General features: G+C 47.7%; 1 protein-coding gene and 1 long non-coding RNA gene across 2 annotated transcripts in view; one reads left to right on the top strand and one right to left on the bottom strand.

Annotated features, from left to right (window-relative positions):
* Window positions 1-24,924, bottom strand: part of TMX3 (thioredoxin related transmembrane protein 3) — a 206,074-nt gene that overhangs the window by 179,342 nt on the left and 1,808 nt on the right. Inside the window, exon 2 of the mRNA XM_063923394.1 lies at window positions 23,240-23,294. Coding sequence (XP_063779464.1) covers window positions 23,240-23,294 — 55 coding nt within the window. The remainder of the gene's footprint in view (window positions 1-23,239; window positions 23,295-24,924) is intronic.
* The window catches only part of LOC134928090 (uncharacterized), a 72,946-nt gene continuing 60,072 nt past the window's right edge, over window positions 12,051-24,924 (top strand). The window contains exon 1 of the long non-coding RNA XR_010177826.1: window positions 12,051-12,126. This is a non-coding gene — a long non-coding RNA (uncharacterized LOC134928090). The remainder of the gene's footprint in view (window positions 12,127-24,924) is intronic.

Below are 24,924 nucleotides of genomic sequence, written 5' to 3'. Positions count from 1 at the left end.
AAATTGAGGACGAGTCCTCAATTCCGCTCTATCCACATGAAAAATCAAGTAAGGGCTCTTGTAAGACAAGGCCGCCAATTCTGACACACGCCTCGCAGATGCCAAGGCTAACAACATGACCACCTTCCAGGTGAGAAATTTTAACTTCACCGTTTTAAGGGGTTCAAACCAGTGTGATTTAAGGAACTGCAACACCACGTTCAGGTCCCATGGTGCCACTGGGGGCACAAAAGGAGGCTGGATGTGCAGTACTCCTTTTACAAAAGTCTGGACTTCTGGAAGAAAAGCCAATTCCTTCTGAAAGAATATTGACAAAGTCGAAATCTGTACTTTAACAGAGCCTAACTTTAGGCCCATATCCACTCCTGTCTGAAGTGGAGAAAACGACCCAGATGGAAATCTTCTGTAGGAGCATTCTTGGTTTCACACCAAGAGACATATTTCCGCCAGATACGGTGATAATGTTTTGACGTCACCTCCTTCCTAGCCTTTATTAGAGTAGATATGACCTCCTCCGGAATACCCTTCTCCGCTAGGATCCGGCGTTCAACCGCCATGCCGTCAAACGTAACCGCGGTAAATCTTGGAACAGACAGGGCCCCTGCTGTAACAGGTCCTCTCTTAGAGGAAGAGGCCAAGGATCTTCTGTGAGCATCTCCTGAAGATCTGAGTACCAGGCCCTTCGAGGCCAGTCTGGAACAATGAGTATTGTCTGTACTCTTTTTCGTCTTATGAACCTCAACACTTTTGTGATGAGAGGAAGCGGAGGAAACACATAGACCGACTGGAACACCCATGGCGTTACCAGAGCATCTACTGCTATTGCCTGAGGGTCGAGGGACCTGGCACAATACCTCCAAAGCTTCTTGTTGAGGCGTGACGCCATCATGTCTATTTGAGGAACTCCCCAGAGACCCGTTATCTCTGCAAAGACTTCTTGATGAAGTCCCCACTCTCCTGGATGGAGATCGTGTCTGCTTAGGAAGTCTGCTTCCCAGTTGTCCACTCCCGGAATGAAGACAGCTGACAGAGCGCTTACGTGATTTTCCGCCCAGCGAAGAATCCTGGTGGCTTCCGCCATCGCGACTCTGCTTCGTGTCCCGCCTTGGCGGTTCACATGAGCTACTGCTGTGACATTGTCTGATTGAATCAGAACCGGTAGGTTGCGAAGAAGATTCTCCGCTTGTCGAAGGCCGTTGTATATGGCCCTTAGCTCCAACACGTTGATGTGTAGACAGGAATCCTGGTCTGACCACAGTCCCTGAAAATTTCTTCCTTGGGTGACTGCTCCCCATCCTCGGAGGCTCGCGTCCGTGGTTACCAGGATCCAGTCCTGAATGCCGAACCTGTGACCCTCTAGAAGGTGAGCACTTTGTAGCCACCATAGAAGAGACACCTTGGCCCTGGGGGACAGTGTTATTTTTTGATGTAATTGTAGATGGGACCCGGACCATTTGTCCAGAAGATCCCCTTGAAACGTCCTTGCATGGAACCTGCCGAAGGGAATGGCCTCGTAAGTTGCCACCATTTTCCCCAGAACCCGAGTGCATTGATGAGCTGACACTCTTTTCGGCTTTAGTAGTTCTCGGACCATGTTCTGGAGGTCCTGGACTTTTTCCAACGGGAGGAAAACTTTCTTTTGTTCCGTGTCCAGTATCATGCCTAGGAACGGTATTCGAGTTGTCGGAACCAACTGTGACTTTGGTAGATTGAGAATCCACCCATGTTGTTGAAGCACTCTCTGAGAGAGTGACACGTTCTCCAGTAATTGCTCTCTTGATCTCGCTTTTATCAGGAGATCGTCCAAGTACGGGATAATTGTGACTCCTCGCTTGCGCAGGATCACCATAATTTCCGCCAGTATCTTGGTGAAAATCCTCGGGGCCGTGGACAGCCCAAACGGCAACGTCTGAAACTGATAATGACAATCCTGTACTGCGAATCTCAGGTACTCCTGATGAGAGAGATATATGGGGACATGAAGGTAAGCATCCTTTATGTCCAGTGACACCATAAAATCCCCCCCTTCCAGGCAGGCTATCACCGCTCAGAGCGATTCCATCTTGAATTTGAATCTTTTCAGGTACAGGTTCAGGGATTTTAGGTTTAAAATGGGCCTTACCGAACCATCCGGCTTCGGAACCACAAATAGGGTTGAATAATACCCTTTTCCCTGTTGGCTCAGGGGAACCCTGATAATCACTCGCTGTTGACACAGCATTTGAATTGCAGCTAGGACTACTTCCCGCTCTGGGGTAGAAGCTGGTAAGGCCGACTTGAAAAATCGGCGTGGGGGCACCTCTTCGAATTCCAGCTTGTAGCCCTGGGAGACTATTTCTATCACCCAAGGGTCCACGTCTGACTGAACCCAGACTTGGCTGAATAGTCAAAGGCGTGCCCCCACCTGTGCGGACTCCCGCAGGGGAGCCCCAGCATCATGCGGTAGACTTAGCGGAAGCCGGGAAGGACTTCTGCTCTTGGGAACCAGCCGCAGCAGGTGTCCTCTTGCCTCTACCCTTACCTCTGGCGAGGAAAGAGGAGCCCCGACCTCTTCTGGATCTATGCGACCGAAAGGACTGCATCTGATACTGTGAGGGTTTCTTTTGCTGTTGGGGAACAAAAGGTAAAAAGGTCGACTTACCCGCGGTAGCTGTAGAGATCAGGTCCGCGAGGCCGTCCCCAAACAATACATCACCTTTGTAAGGTAAAACCTCCATATGCCTTTTTGAGTCTGCAACCCCCGTCCTTTGGCGGATCCATAAGGCTCTTCTTGCCGAAATAGCCATAGCATTGGCTCTTGAACCCAGTAACCCAATGTCTCTCTGAGCGTCCCTCATATATAAGATTGCGTCCTTAATATGAGCTAATGTTAACACAATTGTATCCCTATCTAGGGTATCAAGGTCAGCTGACAGTGTATCCGTCCAAGCTGCTACTGCACTACATACCCATGCCGACGCAATTGCCGGTCTAAGCAAAGTACCAGTATGAGTGTAGATAGATTTTAGTGTAGTCTCTTGCCTGCGGTCCGCAGGATCCTTGAGGGCCGCTGTGTCAGGGGACGGTAGCGCCACCTTCTTGGAAAGGCGTGTTAAGGCTTTGTCCACTGTGGGAGAGGATTCCCAACGTACCCTGTCCTGTGTAGGGAAAGGGTACGCCATAAGAACCCTTTTGGGAATCTGCAGTTTCTAATCTGGAGTTTCCCATGCTTTTTCACATAACTCATTAATTTAATGGGAAGGAGGAAAGTTTATAACTTGTTTCTTTCCCTTAAACATGTGTATCCTCGTGTCGGGCACCGAGGGCTCATCAGTGATATGTAACATCTTTTATTGCAATAATCATGCACTGAATACTTTTTGTCACCCTGGGGTGCAATCTTGCTTCATCATAGTCGACACTGGAATCAGAGTCTGTGTCGGTATCCGTGTCCCTTATTTGTGAGAAGGAACGTTTCTGAGACCCCGATGGGTCCTGTGAGTCGGTATAATCCGTAGATTGATTACCTGCCGACGAACTGGACTCTGCTTTGTCCAGTCTTTTATGCAGTGAAGCTACACTAGCATTTAACATATGCCACATATCCATCCAATCCTGAGTCGGCACCGCCGACTGAGACACACCACTCATCTGTTCCACCTCCTCTTTGGATAAGCCTTCAGTTTCAGACATGCCGAGACACGTACCGACACTCCACACACGCTGGGATATAACTATAAGGGGACAATTACCTAAAGAAGGCCCTTGAGAGAGAGAGAGAGAGAGAGAGAGAGAGAGATAGGGGAGAGAGAGAGAGAGGGAGGGAGAGAGAGGGAGGGAGAGAGAGGGAGGGGGAGAGAGAGAGAGAGAGAGAGAGAGAGAATGCCAGCACACACGAGCGCCAACTGACCCAGGGGGAAAAAAAACCAGATAGCGCTTATATATATATATATATATATATATATATATATATATATATATATATATATATATATATATATATATAAATAAATAAATGTATATAGCTTTCCCCACTCACTGCGCCTTAATTATGTGCCCCCCTCTCTTTTTTTCAGCCCTCTGATGCTCAGCAGGGGAGAGTCCGGGGAGCCAGCGTTCTCTGCAGCCTCTGTGGAGAAAATGGCGCTGGTTAGTGCTGAGGGATCAAACTCCGCCTCCTCACACGACGGGCTTCGGTCCCGCTCGTGAATTTAAAAAAAAAATGGCGGGGATCCGTAGTTTACTGCCTCCGCAGCCTAACTACATACTTTTTTGCCTAAAACGAGGTTTATTGCTGCCCAGGGCGCCCCCCCCTGCGCCCTGCACCCATCAGTGCCATGTGTGTGTGTAAGTGTGGGAGCAATGGCGCGCAGCTTCCTGCTGCGCGCTTACCTCATGAAGAGCTGAAGTCTTCTGCCGCCTGATGTCTTCTTATGTCTGACATACTCACCGGCTTCTTTTTTCCGGCATCTGTGAGGAGGATGGCGGCGCGGCTCCGGGAAGAACCCCAGGGTGAGACCTGTGTTCCGACTCCCTCTGGAGCTAATGGTGTCCAGTAGCCTAAGAAGCAGAGCCCTTAACTCTTAAGAAGTGGGTCTGCTTCTCTCCCCTCAGTCCCACGATGCAGGGAGTCTGTTGCCAGCAGAGCTCCCTGAAAATAAAAAAACCTAACAAAATTCTTTTTACAGAAAACTCAGGAGAGCTCCCTGTAATGCACCCTATCTCCTCTGGGCACAAGATCTAACTGAGGTCTGGAGGAGGGGCATAGAGGGAGGAGCCAGTGCACACCATACTAGAAAGTTCTTTTAGGTGCCCATGTCTCCTGCGGAGCCCGTCTATACCCCATGGTCCTTACGGAGTCCCCAGCATCATCTAGGACATAAGAGAAAAAGGAAATTCATTTAACATTTGATTTTGTGACTATTGATGTCTGACAGTTCGATCATATAGCTAAAAGTGTATAGGACTCATCTGATACAATTTAGCGCTGGGAGATATTCCTTTTTTTCTGGTGACTATTCTGCCTGGAAAGATTTCTAACACGCCTGAATACTATTTTTTTGAATACGCGCATTACCAACTGATATAGAAAAATCCACCTTAGTACACCAGTCTGTATTGCACTATGAGGAGTGTATCTTGTGTTTTGCTGACTCTAGGTTCCATTGCATTTTGAACATTGGAGGACAAAGGCCCCCTATAATCTGCTGTTCTATACCAGCTTTCTGGTACGCTTATTACCTTTAGAGAAAATGAATGTTTTGGAACAACAATATTGCACCATGAGAGGTGTTTTTTATGCTTACTTGTAGACCCTTCATGATGCAAGCAACAGATTGAAGATTGAAATTAACAGTTGTTGATGTGCATGACTGAAAACCCCTCATCTGGTACGCAGAATACCCATATGAGCATTGTCGCATTACTTAATTAAGTTTAAACATACTGCACCATTAGGGGCTTGTCCTTCAATCTTTTTTTCTAGATTTCTTTTCCACTAATACCTAGTGGCCTTCTGAAGAACTGAGCTGCCGTCCATAGGTCCCCCTGTGGAGCTTGGGTGCAAATATCGACAGGTTACAAAGAAAGACTTCTCATTATATACTGACTGTAGATAAAGGGAAAGTAGCGCACTGACCACTCTTGTTCTCCAAATGGCACATAATTGTTCACCTAGAAAACAATATACTGCCTGTGTGATTTGAGGCAATGTTTCATAACTCCAGACCCCATGTACCCCCAATATGTTTTTAGAAATTCTTTAATCATGCTCTGGTGACAGTCTACTTGGCTGGGTAAGTAATTATACACAGCGTTTCCACAAAGAGAAAAGAAAGTGGGGCTTTGCCACAGGGGAAGGGGGGTAATGGGGGCAGCATCTTTTGGCACGGTCGGTGGTAGGAGTTAGGTTATGCCCAACAAAAAAGATTTCTTGGGGCCAAGAAATATACACCTATATATAAAGTGACACAAATAAAATGGAGCACATTGACCCTGGGGGGCATATGTAATAGGGTCCGAGTTTGCTGGAGGTGCGGGATGCCAGCCAATCTCAATGGCTTGTGAATGATTGCCGCTTTACAAAAAAAACATCTGAGATCAGCCGGTATCTCGCACCTCTGGCAAACTTGGACCCTTGGAAGTGATTTCACCATGGGGGCCTATGGACATGTTGGTCCATTCAATACTTCCTCTGTAAGTCTAAATATTCTAAAGAAAAAATAAGAATTTACTTACCGATAATTCTATTTCTCATAGTCCGTAGTGGATGCTGGGGACTCCGTCAGGACCATGGGGAATAGCGGGCTCCGCAGGAGACAGGGCACATCTAAAAAAGCTTTTAGGTCACATGGTGCGTACTGGCTCCTCCCCCTATGACCCTCCTCCAAGCCTCAGTTAGGTACTGTGCCCGGACGAGCGTACACAATAAGGAAGGATCTTGAATCCCGGGTAAGACTCATACCAGCCACACCAATCACACCATACAACTTGTGATCTGAACCCAGTTAACAGTATGATAACAAAACGAAGTAGCCTCTAAAAAGATGGCTCACAACAATAATAACCCGATTTTTGTAACAATAACTATGTACAAGTATTGCAGACAATCCGCACTTGGGATGGGCGCCCAGCATCCACTACGGACTATGAGAAATAGAATTATCGGTAAGTAAATTCTTATTTTCTCTAACGTCCTAGTGGATGCTGGGGACTCCGTCAGGACCATGGGGATTATACCAAAGCTCCCAAACGGGCGGGAGAGTGCGGATGACTCTGCAGCACCGAATGAGAAAACTCCAGGTCCTCTGTAGCCAGAGTATCAAATTTGTAAAATTTTACAAACGTGTTCTCCCCTGACCACGTAGCTGCTCGGCAAAGTTGTAATGCCGAGACTCCTCGGGCAGCCGCCCAGGATGAGCCCACCTTCCTTGTGGAGTGGGCCTTTACAGATTTAGGCTGTGGCACGCCTGCCACAGAATGTGCAAGTTGGATTGTGCTACAGATCCAACGTGCAATCGTCTGTTTAGACGCAGGAGCACCCATCTTGTTGGGTGCATACAATGTAAACAACGAGTCAGTTTTTCTGACTCCAGCTGTCCTTGAAATATATATTTTTAATGCTCTGACAACGTCCAGTAACTTGGAGTCCTCCAAGTCGCTAGTAGCCGCAGGCACCACAATAGGCTGGTTTAAGTGAAATGCCGAAACCACCTTAGGGAGAAATTGAGGACGCGTCCTCAATTCTGCCCTGTCCGAATGGAATATCAGATATGGGCTCTTGTATGACAAAGCTGCCAACTCTGAAACTCTCCTGGCAGAAGCCAGGGCCAACAGCATGGTTACCTTCCATGTAAGGTATTTTAATTCTACCGATTTTAACGGCTCAAACCAATGAGATTTGAGAAAATTTAGAACCACGTTCAAATCCCACGGTGCCACTGGAGGCACTATTGGGGGTTGTATATGTAGTACACCTTTGACAAAAGTTTGTACTTCAGGCACTGACGCCAATTCCTTCTGGAAGAAAATTGATAAGGCCGAAATTTGAACTTTAATAGACCCCAATTTTAGGCCCATAGACAATCCTGCTTGCAGGAAATGTAAGAATCGACCCAATTGAAATTCTTCCGTTGGAGCCTTCTTGGCCTCACACCACGCAACATATTTTCGCCAAATGCGGTGATAATGTTGTACAGTCACTTCCTTCCTAGCCTTAATCAAGGTAGGAATAACTTCCTCTGGAATGCCCTTTTCTTTTAGAATCCGGCGTTCAACCGCCATGCCGTCAAACGCAGACGCGGTAAGTCTTGGAACATACAAGGTCCCTGCTGAAGCAGATCCCTTCTCAGAGGTAGAGGCCACGGATCCTCCGTGAGCATCTCTTGAAGTTCCGGATACCAAGTTCTCCTTGGCCAGTCCGGAGCCACCAGTATCGTTCTTACTCCTCTTTTCCGTATAATTCTCAGCACCTTTGCTATGAGAGGCAGAGGAGGGAACACATACACTGATTGGTACACCCACGGTGTTACCAGAGCGTCCACAGCTATTGCCTGAGGGTCTCTTGACCTGGCGCAATACCTGTCCAATTTTTTGTTGAGACGAGACGCCATCATGTCTACCTTTGGTTTTTCCCAACGGTTCACAATCATGTGGAAAACTTCTGGATGAAGTCCCCACTCTCCCGGGTGAAGGTCGTGTCTGCTGAGGAAATCTGCTTCCCAGTTGTCCACTCCCGGGATGAACACTGCTGACAGTGCTATGACATGATTCTCCGCCCAGCGCAGAATCCTTGCCGCTTCTGCCATTGCACTCCTGCTTCTCGTGCCGCCTTGTCGGTTTACGTGGGCGACTGCCGTGATGTTGTCGGACTGGATCAACACCGGCTGACCCTGAAGCAGCGGTTTTGCCAGACTTAGAGCATTGTAGATCGCTCTTAGCTCCAGTATATTTATGTGAAGAGACGTCTCCAGGCTTGACCACACGCCCTGGAAGTTTCTTCCCTTTGTGACTGCTCCCCAACCTCGTAGGCTGGCATCCGTAGTCACCAGGACCCAGTCCTGTATGCCGAATCTGCGGCCCACTAGCAGATGGGCAGTTTGCAGCCACCACAGGAGAGACAACCTTGTTCTTGGTGACAGTGCTATTCGCTGATGCATGTGCAGATGCGATCCGGACCATTTGTCCAGCAGATCCCACTGAAATGTCCGTGCATGGAATCTGCCGAATGGAATCGCTTCGTACGAAGCCACCATCTTTCCCAGGACTCTTGTGCATTGATGTACTGACACCGTTCCTGGTTTTAGGAGGTTCCTGACAAGTTCGGATAACTCCCTTGCTTTTTCCTCCGGGAGAAACACCTTTTTCTGAACCGTGTCCAGAATCATTCCCAGGAACAGCAGACGAGTTGTCGGGGTCAATTGAGATTTTGGAAGATTCAGAATCCACCCGTGTTGCTGGAGCACTACCTGGGTTAGTGCTACACCGACTTCCAGCTGTTCTCTGGACTTTGCCCTTATCAGGAGATCGTCCAAGTAAGGGATAATTAATACGCCTTTTCTTCGTAGAAGAACCATCATTTCGGTCATTACCTTGGTAAAGACCCGAGGGGCCGTAGACAAACCAAACGGCATCGTTTGAAACTGATAATGACAGTCTTGTATCACGAACCTGAGATACCCTTGGTGTGAGGGGTAAATTGGGACATGCAGATAAGCATCCTTTATGTCCAGGGACACCAAGAAGTCCCCGTCTTCCAGATTCGCTATCACTGCTCTGAGTGACTCCATTTTGAACTTGAATTTCTGTATGTACAGGTTCAAGGATTTCAGATTTAGAATAGGTCTTACCGAACCGTCCGGCTTCGGTACCACAAATAGTGTGGAATAATACCCCTTTCCCTGTTGTAGGAGGGGTACCTTGACTATCACCTGCTGAGAATACAGCTTGTGAATGGCTTCCAAAACCGACGTCCTTTCTGAGGGAGACGTTGGTAAAGCAGACTTTAGGAACCGGCGAGGTGGAAACCTTTCGAACTCCAGCATGTAACCCTGAGATATTATCTGCAGGACCCACGGGTCCACTTGTGAGTGAGCCCATTGATTGCTGAAAATCTTGAGTCGACCCCCCACCGTTCCTGGGTCCGCTTGTAAAGCCCCAGCGTCATGCTGATGGCTTTGTAGAAGCCGGGGCGGGCTTCTGTTCCTGGGCAGGGGCTGCGTGCTGCCCTTTCTTACCCTTTCCTCTGCCTCTCGGCAGATAAGACTGTCCTTTTGGTCGCTTTTTATAGGAGCGAAAGGACTGCGGCTGAAAAGACGGTGTCGTTTTCTGTTGTGAAGGGGTCTGAGGTAAAAAGGTGGATTTGCCGGCAGTTGCCGTGGTCACCAGGTCCGAAAGACCGACCCCAAACAATTCCTCTCCTTTATATGGCAATACTTCCATATGCCTCTTGGAATCCGCATCACCTGACCACTGTCGCGTCCATAAACTTCTTCTAGCAGATATGGACATCGCGCTTACTCTTGATGCTAGAGTACAAACATCCCTCTGAGCATCTCGCATATAAAGAAAAGCATCCTTTAATTGCTCTAGAGTCAATAAAATACTGTCCCTATCCAGGGTCTCAATATTTTCAGTCAGAGAATCCAACCACACTACCCCAGCACTGCACATCCAGGCTGAGGCTATTGCCGGTCGCAGTATAACACCCGTATGTGTGTATATACTCTTCAGTGTAGTTTCCAGCCTCCTATCTGCTGGATCCTTGAGGGCGGCCGTATCAGGAGACGGCAACGCCACTTGCTTTGATAAACGTGTGAGCGCCTTATCCACCTTAGGGGGTGATTCCCAGCGCGCCCTAACCTCTGGTGGGAAAGGGTATAATGCCAACAACTTCTTTGAAATTAGCATTTTTCTATCGGGGGTAACCCACGCTTCATCACACACATCATTCAATTCCTCTGATTCTGGGAAAAATACAGGTAGTTTTTTCACCCCCCACATAATACCCCTTTTTGAGGTACCAGTAGTATCAGAGAGCTGCAAAGCCTCCTTCATTGCCGTGATCATATAACGTGTGGCCCTACTGGAAAATACGTTTACTTCCTCACCGTCGACACTAGATTCATCTGTGTCGGTACCGGTGTCGACTGACTGAGGTAAGGGACGTTTTACAGCCCCTGACGGTGTCTGAGATGCCTGAACCGGTACTAACTGGTTTGCCGGGCGTCTCATTTCGTCAACTGACTTTTGTAATGTGCTGACATTATCACGTAATTCCATAACCAAAGCCATCCATTCCGGTGTCGACTCCCTAGGGGGTGACATTACCATCATCGGCAATTGCTCTGCCTCCACACCAACTTCGTCCTCATACATGTCGACACACACGTACCGACACACACAGCAGCCACACAGTGAATGCTCTATTGAAGACAGGACCCTCCTAGCCCTTTGGGGAGACAGAGGGAGAGTTTGCCAGCACACACCAAAAGCGCTATACAGTATATAACAACCCTAGAAGGTGTTGTTTTTATATATGCGCTCTCAATATATATTTATATCGCCAATTTATGCCCCCCCTCTCTTTGTTACCCTGTTTCTGTAGTGCAGTGCAGGGGAGAGTCGTGGGAGCCTTCCTCACCAGCGGAGCCGTGCAGGAAAATGGCGCCGAGTGCTGAGGAGAATAAGCTCCGCCCCTTTTCCGGCGGGCTTTTCTCCCGGTTTTTCTAATAAACTGGCCTGGGTTAAATACATACATATAGCCTTAATGGCTATATGTGATGTATTTATTTGCCTCTAAGGTACTCTATATTGTTGCCCAGGGCGCCCCCAGCAGCGCCCTGCACCCTCCGTGACCGAGATCCGTGAGCTGTGTAGCAACAATGGCGCACAGCTGCAGTGCTGTGCGCTACCTCTATGAAGACTGAAGTCTTCTGCCGCCTGTTTCCGGACCTCCGTTCTGCCGTTCTTCAGCGTCTGTAAGGGGGATCGGCGGCGCGGCTCCGGGACGAACCCCAGGCTGACCTGTGTTCCGACTCCCTCTGGAGCTCAGTGTCCAGTAGCCTAAGACTTCAATCCTCCTGCAGGCAGGTGAGTTGCAAGTCTCTCCCCTAAGTCCCTCGTTGCAGTGCTCCTGTCGCCAGCAGGAGACACTGATTAGAAACCTAAAAAAAACTTTTCTAACTAGCTCTTTAAGAGAGCCACCTAGATTGCACCCTCTCGGACGGGCACAAAAACCTAACTGAGGCTTGGAGGAGGGTCATAGGGGGAGGAGCCAGTACGCACCATGTGACCTAAAAGCTTTTTTAGATGTGCCCTGTCTCCTGCGGAGCCCGCTATTCCCCATGGTCCTGACGGAGTCCCCAGCATCCACTAGGACGTTAGAGAAACATAACTACTGTACTGTGACACCACTGTCACTCTGATTTTAAGGTACAGATTTTAACAACCAGGACAGAGATAAAATAAAAAGCTCTGAGCAATCTCTTAAGTCGACTCTGGGGAAGACAACCTGTGGCACTCCCAGCATGCTCTGCCACAGTGTTTTGCGGTTAGAGCATGCCATAACTGTAGCAGGGCTTGCTGGGTTGGGCAGTTCCACAGCAGCTGGAGCGCCAGAGTTTGTCTACTTCACCAGTCAGTAGTCAGGTACAGCCTAAATTATAACACCCAAGTTTTATTATGTTACATACAGAAATGGTTTCTACTGTATGCTAGAGCCCAACCAGACATACTTTACACTTCCGTAAATCATTATTGAATATATTCAATGCATGTTTTAGTCACATAATGGGGCAGCTTCAATTACCTGCGGTGTTAACTGCACAGGTGAATCTCTGGGATTAGCACCTGATGCTATTCTATTATTAGTCAATTTCCCTGTGGGTAACATGCATTCACATAGATTTTGCATTAAGTGCACATAATCTATTTATTTAATTCTATTAATAATAATAATAATAATAATAATAATAATATTATTAGTTATTTATAGCGCACACATTTCACAGCTCTTCAGAGAATATTTTGCAATTCCCATCAGTCCCTACCCATCAGTCCCTATCAGTGGACCTTACAATCTATACTCCCTAGCACATTTACACGCACACACATTCATGCACAGGTTATTTTTGTCAGGAGCCAAGTAACCTAACAGTATATACTTTTAGATTGAGAGAGGAAACTAGAGTACCCGGAGTACCACGCAAGTACGGGGAGGATATGCAAACTCCACACAGTTAGGCAATGGTGGGACTCAAACCCATGATCTCAGTCTTGTGAGTCAGTAATGCTAATCGTTACACCACGCATTAAGATCCAGAGGATGTATTTATTGTGGATTTTTCCGTGCATCTTCTGAATTGACCCTTATATTAGAAGGATTCATGTTAGACTCTAGAAAAATAGCTAAACACATAGCTGTAAGTAAATGAAACAAGTCAAAACACAGGAACTTGCTACAGTTTAAGAGGAACAATAGGGGTCATTCCGAGTTGTTCGCTCGTTGCCGATTTTCGCTATACTGCGATTAGTCGCTTACTGCGCATGCGCAAGGTTCGCAGAGCGCATGCGCTTAGTTATTCTACACAAAAGTTAGGTATTTTACTCACGACATAACAAAGCTTTATCATCGCTGTGCTGATCGTAGTGTGATTGACAGGAAGTGGGTGTTTCTGGGCGGAAACTGGCCGTTTTATGGGAGTGTGCGGAAAAACGCAGGCGTTCGAGTTGCAAAACGCAGGAGTGGCTGGAGAAACGGGGGAGTGGTTGGGCAAACGCTGGGTGTGTTTGTGACGTCAAACCAGGAACGAAAAGGACTGAGCTGGTCGCAATGGCTGAGTAAGTCTGGAGCTACTCAGAAACTGCTAAGAAATTTCTATTCGCAATTCTGCTAATCTTTCTTTCGCAATTCTGCTAAGATACACTCCCAGAGGGCGGTGGCTTAGCGTGTGCAATGCTGCTAAAAGCAGCTAGCGAGCGAACAACTCGGAATCACCCCCAATGTTACTAAATTGTATTGCAAAATAGAAGAAGATTCATCAACCTCTTTAGTGAGGCTGAAGGGGTCACTTCAATTAGCAGCTGAAAGGGCCCTACAGACTGGGTCGATATGAACAATCTCGTTCAGTAATGAACGAGAAAGTGTTCAAATCTTTCTGTGTGTAGGCACCAACGATCAACGATGCGCGGCCCCATGCTCGTTCATCGTTGGTGCCGGCTCGTTTATATTAGCATGCAGGGCTATGGGGCCGGGTGACGTTAGAGAGTGAAGAAAATTAACTCCCCCCGCCACGGTGTCGTCCGTTAGGCACCACGGCAGCAAATACGCCAGTGTGTAGGGCCCATAACTATTTATTTGGCTAGGGGCCAAATGTAATAGAGTGAGAGTTTCAAAAAGTGAGAGATTTGGTAAGGTTTTGCAATTTTTTTAAAAGCGCCAATCATTTACACAGCAAGATCAACCTGGTTTTTCCAAAAAAACGCTCAGAAATTGTCCGATTTTTTTAGGATTGAATTAGGTCAAGAACATATATTTATAACTTATCCAAAGCAATTTTATACAAACAAAAAAACATATAGATAGATAGATCAGTAAGTATTCAGTAAGGACTGCAATTTCTGCTAAAAAGCAGTTGCTGCGATCAAATAGTTGCCACAGAAATAGAGAAAAAACGCCCATTGCAGAATTGCGAATGCATCGCAATATGTGGGCTGCTCGCAAAACCACACACAATTCTCAGAACATCAGAGATCTTTACCATCTGTGCCAGGCAAGGTCATCCACAATTCTTGTGACACAAGAGGCTGGAAATGGTAATCGCTGAAGAGGCCCTCCTAAAAAATGCCTGGGCATGCCTGTATTTTTTCAGACACACCCAGAAAACGGCAGGTTTTCGCCCACAAATGCCGTCTTCCTGTCAGTCAAACAGTGGTGTGGTTCGATAATCGACTGGATGCGAATTACAATTCTTACTGAATGAGGTCCTGAGTGCAAACAATGCGACCACGCCAGGCAAGTGGTTAAACAGATTTTACTGTGGGTCAACTTAATGTGCACTTTGTGGGCTGGTTTAAGGATGCGCACTCAAGCATCACTTGCTATTCAATCAGGAAATGCTTACCCATGCCACCCGGCGACCTGAAGGGAGTGCATGAAAAATGTGGAAACAATCCTGAACTCCCAAAAAGTGAACAAATAACGTTGGGAAACAGTATAGAAGACTATTGGTGGGGTATGCAATCAGCATATCGATAGTCGGGATCCTGGTTGTCACCATACCGCCGCCGGTATACCGGTAAGGTAGGTGATTACCCCTCTAAGGGTGTCCACGACACCCATAGAGAGAGAATAGAGCCTGCAGCGAGCCCACAAGGGGATTCGTTGCACTCACCCGCCTGCCAGCATTCCGCCCTCGGGATGCCGATGTCGGGATCCTGACGTTCGGCATCTCGGGCGGCAGGATCTCATACCGATCCAATTGGTGCCATTAGCAAAAGTATATGCAATTCTTAAAAGGCTGGTTTTACCTTTTATTAGCAGTGGAGAAATAATCATAAGCAAGGGTGTTTAACCATATTAAAGCCTCTAGATTATGTTGGCGTACCGAAAAATTAATCTAATGTCATTTCTAACTGTTTTTAACAAAATTTCAAAAATATTGGGGGAAGGGGGGGGGGGGGGGGGGGGAACAACTTGAAACTCCAATCTACAAGTTCAAAAACGAATATATCATCAATACAACAGCCCAAAATACGGGAAGCAGTTAACTAAACGACGGCCGGGATACCAGCGGTTGCTATACCGACGCTGGCATCCCAAAGAAGGATGCTATCCTGTCGTCTACATAAAGACGCTGAATGGGATGCCGGCGTCACAATACCGACTGCCGCAGGGATGGGGAGGTTAGGTTTTGGCTGAAGAGGGGGGGGGGGGGGGGGGGATTAGGGGGAAGCGCAGGGAAGGTTAGGGTTAGGGAGGGTTAGGCACATACAAGGGGAGGTTAGGGTTAGGCATCAAGCGGGGAAGGGAGGGTTAGGCCCCAAGTAGGGAGAGTTAGGCACCCAGAAGGGAGGGGTAGGGAAAGGGTGAGGGTTAGGTGGCTTACTGGGGGACTGTTGGGATTAGGATAGACGGGATGCCAGTGTCGGTATACTGACCACTGGCATCCCATCCATCGGACATTCATACTGATCCCCAAAATACATATCCCACATGATTCAACCCTTTTTTGAGCATTTCAGTGAAATTCACCTGAAAAATAAGATTTTACTCACCGGTAAATCTATTTCTCGTAGTCCGTAGTGGATGCTGGGACTCTGTAAGGACCATGGGGAATAGCGGCTCCGCAAAAGACTGGGCACAACTAAAGAAAGCTTTAGGACTACCTGGTGTGCACTGGCTCCTCCCACTATGACCCTCCTCCAGACCTCAGTTAGGATACTGTGCCCGGAAGAGCTGACACAATAAGGAAGGATTTTGAATCCCGGGTAAGACTCATACCAGCCACACCAATCACACCGTATAACTCGTGATACTATACCCAGTTAACAGTATGAAATATAACTGAGCCTCTCAACAGATGGCTCAACAATAACCCTTTAGTTAGGTAATAACTATATACAAGTATTGCAGACAATCCGCACTTGGGATGGGCGCCCAGCATCCACTACGGACTACGAGAAATAGATTTACCGGTGAGTAAAATCTTATTTTCTCTGACGTCCTAAGTGGATGCTGGGACTCCGTAAGGACCATGGGGATTATACCAAAGCTCCCAAACGGGCGGGAGAGTGCGAATGACTCTGCAGCACCGAATGAGCAAACTCTAGGTCCTCCTCAGCCAGGGTATCAAACTTGTAGACTCTTGCAAAAGTGTTTGAACCCGACCAAGTAACAGCTCGGCAAATTTGTAAAGCCGAGACCCCTCGGGCAGCCGCCCAAGAAGAGCCCACTTTCCTCGTGGAATGGGCTTTTACAGATTTAGGGTGCGGCAGTCCAGCCGCAGCATGTGCAAGTTGAATCGTGCTACAGATCCAGCGAGCAATAGTCTGCTTAGAAGCAGGAGCACCCAGCTTGTTGGGTGCATACAGGATAAATAGCGAGTCAGTTTTCCTGACTCCAGCCGTCCTGGAAACATATACTTTTCAGGGCCCTGACTACGTCCAGTAACTTGGAATCCTCCAAGTCCCAAGTAGCCGCAGGCACCAAAATAGGTTGGTTCACATGAAAAACTGATACCACCTTAGGTAGGAATTGGGAACGAGTCCTCAATTCCGCCTTATCCATATAAAATACAGATAAGGGCTTTTGCATGACAAAGCCGCCAATTCTGATACACGCCTGGCCGACGCCAAGGCCCACAGCATGACCACTTTCCACGTGAGGTATTGTAGCTCCACGGATTTAAGTGGCTCAACCCAATGCGACTTCAGGAAATCCAACACCACGTTGAGATCCCACAGTGCCACTGGAGGCACAAACGGGGGCTGACTATGCAGCACTCCCTTAACAAAAGTCTGAACTTCAGGCAGTGAAGCCAGTTCTATTTTGGAAGAAAATCGATAGAGCCGAAATCTGGACCTTAATGGAACCCAATTTTAGGCCCATAGTCACCTCTGACAGTAGGAAGTGCAGAAATCGACCTAGCTGAAATTCCTCCTTTGGGGCCTTCCTGGCCTCACAGCACGCAACATATTTCCGCCATATGCGGTGATAATGGTTTGCGTTCACTTCTTTCCTAGCTTTAATTAGCGTAGGGATAACTTCCTCCGGAATGCCCTTTTCCTTCAGGATCCGGCGTTCAACCGCCATGCCGTCAAACGCAGCCGCGGTACGTCTTGGAACAGACAGGCCCCCTGCTGCAGCAGGTCCTGTCTGAGCGGCAGAGGCCATGGGTCCTCTGAGATCATTTCTTGGAGTTCTGGGTACCAAGCTCTTCTTGGCCAATCCGGGACAATGAGTATAGTTCTTACTCCTCTCCTTCTTATTATTCTCATTACCCTGGGTAAGAGGCAGAGAAGGGAACACATACACCGACTGGTACACCCACGGTGTTACCAGAGCGTCCACAGCTATCGCCTGAGGGTCCCTTGACCTGGCGCTATATCTTTGTAGCTTTTTGTTGAGGCGGGACGCCATCATGTCCACCTGTGGCCTTTCCCAACGGTGTACAATCATTTGGAAGACTTCTGGATGAAGTCCCCACTCTCCCGGGTGGAGGTCGTGTCTGCTGAGAAAGTCTGCTTCTCAGTTGTCCACTCCGGGAATGAACACTGCTGACAGTGCTAACACATGATTTTCCGCCCATCGGGGAATCCTTGTGGCTTCTGCCATCGCCATCCTGCTTCTTGTGCCGCCCTGTCGGTTTACATGAGCGACCGCCGTGATGTTGTCTGACTGGATCAGCACCGGCCGGTGTTGAAGCAGGGGTCTAGCCTGACTTAGGGCATTGTAAATGGCCCTTAGTTCCAGAACATTTATGTGTAGGGAAGTCTCCTGACTTTTCCATAGGCCTTGGAAGTTTCTTCCCTGTGTGACTGCCCCCCAGCCTCGAAGGCTGGCATCCGTGCTCACTAGGACCCAGTCCTGTATGCCGAATCTGCGGCCCCCTAGAAGATGAGCACTCTGCAGCCACCACAACAGCGACACCCTGGCCCGTGGAGACAGGGTTATCCGCCGATGCATCTGAAGATGCGACCCGGACCACTTGTCCCACAGATCCCACTGGAAGATCCTTGCATGGGACCTGGCGAATGGAATTTCTTCGTAAGAAGCTACCATCTTTCCCAGGGCTCGCGTGCATTGATGCACCGACACCTGTATTTGTATTAGGAGGTCTCTGTCTAGAGACGACAACTCCTTGGACTTCTCATCCGGGAGAAACCCTTTTTATTCTGTTCTGTGTCCAGAACCATACCCAGGAACAGTAGACGCGTCGTAGGAACCAGCTGCGACTTTGGGATATTCAGAATCCAGCCGTGCTGTTGTAGCACTTCCCAAGATAGTGCTACTCCGACGAACAACTGCTCCCTGGACCTCGCCTTTATAAGGAGATCGTCCAAGTACGGGATAATTATTTCGGCCATTACCTTGGTAAATACCCTCGGTGCAGGGAACAGACCAACGGCAACGTCTGGAATTGGTAATGACAATCCTGTACCACAATTTTGAGGTACTCCTGGTGAAGAGGGTAAATAGGGACATGCAGGTAAGCATCCTTGATGTCCAGTGATACCCTGAAATTCTCCAGGTTTGCACTAATCGCCCTGAGTGATTCCATTTTGAACTTGAACCTTCGTATATAAGTGCGCTTCAACACTGGATAGATAAAAAAGAAATATCTCAGACCAATTTGCTCCCAAACGGTCGTAGCGTCTCTGTAAGATTTCTTCCGGAGTTTTCTCCAACGTGATAGTGCATAAATGGAGAAAAACAAAATGGAAAAATATCCAATATGTAGTAAGTTCGTTATGAGATAATGAGAGTCATATAGAGGGACTATGGGATATAAAGTCTCCCCTCCTTGGTGTCTTTTTGGAAATATTCAAGGGTCACCCGAAAGATGTGTCAATCATAAACGAGGGATGCTCACTTTCTTGCTTACTTCAATATACATGTGCGTACTCCTATAAAGGTATCTTTAGGGTTTTCATAGAAAGCTTCGCTCCGAATGGTAATCGGTTGGTCAAACTATTTCTCCAAGTTGTGGAACATGGGTTAAGACTGGTTCACCTCTTCCAGCCGCATCTCCTGATGAGCCTTCAGGATGCCAAAAGCTTTCCCACCTGAGTCTGTGCTCCCCCGTGTGGTATGGCTTTCTGATAGACCTGCTGGGCTGCTGCTCCTCACGTCTGTAGGCTCCTCTCCTCTCTCACAGTCACATGTGCACCAAGTGAAGTCACTTGGAGAAATAGTTTGACCAACCGATTACCATTCGGAGCGAAGCTTTCTATGAAAACCCTAAAGATACCTTTATAGGAGTACGCACATGTATATTGAAGTAAGCAAGAAAGTGAGCATCCCTCGTTTATGATTGACACATCTTTCGGGTGACCCTTGAATATTTCCAAAAAGACACCAAGGAGGGGAGACTTTATATCCCATAGTCCCTCTATATGACTCTCATTATCTCATAACGAACTTACTACATATTGGATATTTTTCCATTTTGTTTTTCTCCATTTATGCACCATCACGTTGGAGAAAACTCCGGAAGAAATCTTACAGAGACGCTACGACCGTTTGGGAACAAATTGGTCTGAGATATTTCTTTTTTATCTATCCAGTGTTGAAGCGCATTTTGTATATAATTTCTTGTATTGTATTATTGTTCATTTTCCGGTTGATAACTCCGGAGCATATACATATTTGCAGCATCTACACTTCCAGCGCAGGGGAATATTTCCCCCTTGTTTCCTTCGTATATAAGTGTTCAAGGATTTCAATTTTAGAATGGGTCTCACCGAACCGTCTGGTTTCGGTACCACAACATTTTGGAATAGTAACCCCGGCCTTGTTGAAGGAGGGGTACCTTGATTTCACCTGCTGGAAGTACAGCTTGTGAATTGCCGCCAGTACTACCTTTCTCCGAGGGCAGCCGGCAAGGCTGATGTGAGGTAACGGCGAGGGGGAGTCGCCTCGAACTCCAGCCTGTATCCCTGTGATACTACTTGCAGAACCTAGGGATCCAGCTGTGGGCAAGCCCATTGGTCCCTGAAGTTCCCGAGACGCGCCCCCACCGCACCTGTCTCCACCTGTGGAGCCCCAGCGTCATGCGGTGGACTCAGAAGAAGCGGGGGAAGATTTTTGATCCTGGGAACTGGCTGTCTGGTGCAGCTTTTTCCTTCTTCCCTTGTCTCTGTGCAGAAAGGAAGCGCCTTTGACCCGCTTGCTTTTCTGAAGCCGAAAGGACTGTACCTGAAAATACGGTGCTTTCTTAGGCTGTGAGGAAACCGGAGGTAAAAAATTTTCTTCCCAGCTGTTGCTGTGGATACGACGTCCCAGAGACCATCCCCAAACAATTCCTCACCCTTATAAGGCAGAATCTCCATGTGCCTTTTAAAGGCAGCATCACCTGACCACTGCCGGGTCTCTAATACCCTCCTGGCAGAATGGACATTGCATTAATTCTGGATGCCAGCCGGCAAATATCCCTCTGTGCATCCTTCATATATAAGACGACGTCTTTAATATGCTCTATGTTAGCAAAATATTATCCCTGTCTAGGGTATTAATATTATCTGACAGGGTATCAGACCACGCTGCAGCAGCACTATTTATGCTGAGGCAATTGCAGGTCTCAGTATAGAACCTGAGTGCGTATATACAGACTTCAGGCTAGCCACCTGCTTTTTATCAGCAGGCTCCTTCAAGGTGGCCGTATCCTAAGACGGCAGTGCCACCTTTTTTGACAAACGTGTGAGCGCCTTATCCACCCTAGGGGATATCTCCCAACGTGACCTATCCTCTGGCGGGAAAGGGTACGCCATCAGTAACTTTTTAGAAATTACCAGTTTCTTATCGGGGGAACCCACGCTTCTTTACACACTTCATTCACTCATCTGACGGGGGAACAAAACACTGGCTGCTTTTTCTCCCCGAAAATAAAACCCCTTTTATGTGGTACTTGGGTTCATGTCAGAAATGTGTAACACATTTATCATTGCCGAGATCATGTAACGGATGTTCCTAGTGGATTGTGTATATATCTCAACCTTGTCGACACTGGAGTCAGACTCCGTGTCGACATCTGTGTCTGCCATCTGAGGTAACGGGCGTTTTTTGAGCCCCTGATGGCCTTTGAGACGCCTGGGCAGGCGCGGGCTGAGAAGCCGGCTGTCCCACAGCTGTTACGTCATCCAGCCTTTTATGTAAGGAGTTGACATTGTCGGTTAATACCTTCCACCTATCCATCCACTCTGGTGTCAGCCCCACAGGGGGCGACATCCCATTTATCGGCCTCTGCTCCGCCTCCACGTAACCTTCCTCATCCAACATGTCGACACAGCCGTACCGACACACCGCACACACACAGGGAATGCTCTGACTGAGGACAGGACCCCACAAAGTCCTTTGGGGAGACAGAGAGAGAGTATGCCAGCACACACCAGAGCGCTATATAATGCAGGGATTAACACTATAACTGAGTGATTTTTTTCCCCCAATAGCTGCTTGTATACACATATTTCGCCTAAATTTAGTGCCCCCCCTCTCTTTTTAACCCTTTGAGCCTGAAAACTACAGGGGAAAGCCTGGGGAGCTATCTTCCAGCTGCACTGTGAAGATAAAATGGCGCCAGTGTGCTGAGGGAGATAGCCCCGCCCCTTTTTCGGCTGACTTTTCTCCCGCTTTTTCATGGATTCTGGCAGGGGTAATTTATCACATATATAGCCCTGGGACTATATATTGTGATGATTTGCCAGCCAAGGTGTATTATATTGCCCTCAGGGCGCCCCCCCCCCAGCGCCCTGCACCCATCAGTGACCGGACTGTGAGGTGTGCATGAGGAGCAATGGCGCACAGCTGCAGTGCTGTGCGCTACCTTGTTGAAGACAGAAGTCTTCTGCCGCCGATTTTCCGGAACACTTCTTGCTTCTGGCTCTGTAAGGGGGCCGGCGGCGCGGCTCCGGGAACGAACACCAAGGTCGGGTCCTGCGGTCGATCCCTCTGGAGCTAATGGTGCCCAGTAGCCTAAGAAGCCCAAACTACCACCAGTTAGGTAGGTTCGCTTCTTCTCCCCTTAGTCCCTCGCTGCAGTGAGTCTGTTGCCAGCAGATCTCACTGTAAAATAAAAAACCTAAAATATACTTTCTTTCTAGGAGCTCAGGAGAGCCTCTAGTGTGCATCCAGCTCAGCCGGGCACAAGATTCTAACTGAGGTCTGGAGGAGGGTCATAGTGGGAGGAGCCAGTGCACACCAGGTAGTCCTAAAGCTTTCTTTAGTTGTGCCCAGTCTCCTGCGGAGCCGCTATTCCCCATGGTCCTTACGGAGTCCCAGCATCCACTTAGGACGTCAGAGAAATTACATGTCACTATGGGCTTAATTCAGAGGTGTACGCTATTCCAATTGCAATTTTCTACACTATGTAACTGCTAATGTTAGCAAGTGAAGCTGCTGCCCAGAAATGGAAAGATGCCCACCTAATGGTTATAGTCAACTTATTCACAATTTGTGTACACATACGCAGTCTACGTGTAAGAACATTAAACATTTAGGTCTATGGCTACGCAGACTAGACGCGGCCGTAGTCACGCAGGCATTTCTTTTCGTATGCAGGAGCTTGCAGCTGACATTACATACATGACCAGTAAAAGGCCATGACACGCCTGCATTTTTACAACCACTCCCCGCTAATACCATGTTACCACCGCCAAACGGTCACTTCCTGTCAATCATTTTTCTCCTGAATCCTGATTGCAAAACGCAATTCCAAAGGTACCAGTCTGCCGATAATCGCTCAATTACGAAAACACTGGAATAGCGTACAACACTGAATCAGGCCCTATGCTATTTAAATGTCTCTAAAGTACATGAGTATTCATTGGAAGTGGTATACCAGAGGTCCTGACATTTTTTTACCTAAAGATAAAGATTTATCACTATTTTACTCCTACTCAGGGGCTGCAAACTAAAATCTGCATTAACTCCCATTGATACCCGCGTTAACAAGGATTTCTAACTAAATAGCAAAAATCCAAGGGTTCTGATATGTGTTAACTGATTTTCGGCCGTCTAACAATTACCTGATATGTCAGTACTTACGTATCATCTAAATCCTCCACAAATGCTAAAGAGGGTTCCAGCAGCAAGAAAGAGGCTGCAATAAAATACAAGGGAAATAGTTATCACATTTATATGCATTAGGTCAGGCATTCCCGACCACTGTCCTCAAGGCACACTAAGGGCAGTATCCAATAACCGCGCTTCTCCCCCAATGCCGGCACTTATCTGGATTTGGGCCCTCATTCCGAGTTGATCGGTCGCAAGGCGAATTTAGCAGAGTTACACACGCTTAGTCTACGCCTACTGGGAGTGTATCTTAGCATCTTAAAAGTGCGAACGAAGTTTACGCAATATTGCGAACAAAAAAAACTTAGCAGTTTTAGAGTAGCTCCAGACTTACTCTGCCTGTGCGATCAGTTCAGTGCTTGTCGTTCCTGGTTTGACGTCACAAACACTCCCAGCGTTCGCCCAGACACTCCCCCGTTTCTCCGGCCACTCCTGCGTTTTTTCCGGAAACGGTAGCGTTTTCAGCCACACGCCCATAAAACGCCGTGTTTCCGCCCAGTAACACCCATTTCCTGTCAATCACACTACGTTCGCCGGTGCGAACAAAAAGCCGTGAGTAAAAATCCTTTCTTCATAGCAGAATTACTTAGCGCAGTCGCAGTGCGAACATTGCGCATGCGCTCTAAGCTGATTTTCACTGCGATGCGAAAAAAAAGAACGAGCGAACGACTCGGAATGAGGGCCTTGGTTTTGACTGCCCCAGGCAGGTGAACCCAAATCTCCAATATTTGACCATTTTATTTATTAAAAGTGCAGTGAAAATACATAGGTCTGCATCTTTTCGCCGGACCTATGTATTTTCAAATGAAAAACAGGTGTTTTCGAGATAGGCAATAACATAGTGGCGAAAAAAAATGAAAAGAAAAATAGAAATCATTTATGGCGGCTGTGACACTATCACGGCTATTTGTATACCACTCTAGCCGTCCAGGTTTTAGTGATATCCATGTTTGAGCACAGGTGACTTAGGGCGTAATTCAGATCTGATCGCTAGGCTGCGTTTTTTGCTGCCCTGCGATCAGATAGTCGCCACCTACAGGGGGAGTGTATTTTTGCTGTGCAAGTGTGCGATCGCATGTGTAGCAGAGCTGCACAAACTGATTTTGTTCAGTCTCTGTGCAGCCCAGTGTGATTGAATCCTGCTGATAGGGGCCGGAGCCGACGTCAGACACCCTCCCTGAAAACGCTTGAGCCCACATACGTTTTTCAGGACACTCCCTGAAAACGGTCAGTTGCCACCCACATCAGCCTCTTCCTGTCAATCTCCTTGCGATCGCCCATGCAAATGGATCCTTCACACCATCCCGTCGCTGACTGGCGAAGCCCATTGTATCCGTCCGACCTGCCTGCGGGTGATCGGATGTGATCACCTGCTGTGCGAAAACACATAGCAGCGATCAGATCTGAATGACCACCTTAGTAGCTCAGTTATTTTGATTTAACCACTTGTGCTGAAGCCTGGATATCACTAAAACCTGAACTGTTAGTGTGCTTTAATGACAGAGGTTGGGAATGTCAACATTAGGTATTTTACTCCTCCTATGAGGCTAGCTCTACTACAAAGAGATTACTCAGTGACAGACACTACATTAATAACAGGAGATGGAGAAGGCAAAAAGGATAAGTGGCAACTAGAGTGGACAATCCCGGGCCATTTT

Source organism: Pseudophryne corroboree, chromosome 5 (genome assembly GCF_028390025.1).
Source record: "Pseudophryne corroboree isolate aPseCor3 chromosome 5, aPseCor3.hap2, whole genome shotgun sequence".
Taxonomy (NCBI): Eukaryota; Metazoa; Chordata; class Amphibia; order Anura; family Myobatrachidae; genus Pseudophryne; species Pseudophryne corroboree.
The sequence above is the reverse complement of the archived record's forward strand: the minus strand, read 5'-3'. Positions and strand labels throughout refer to the sequence as shown.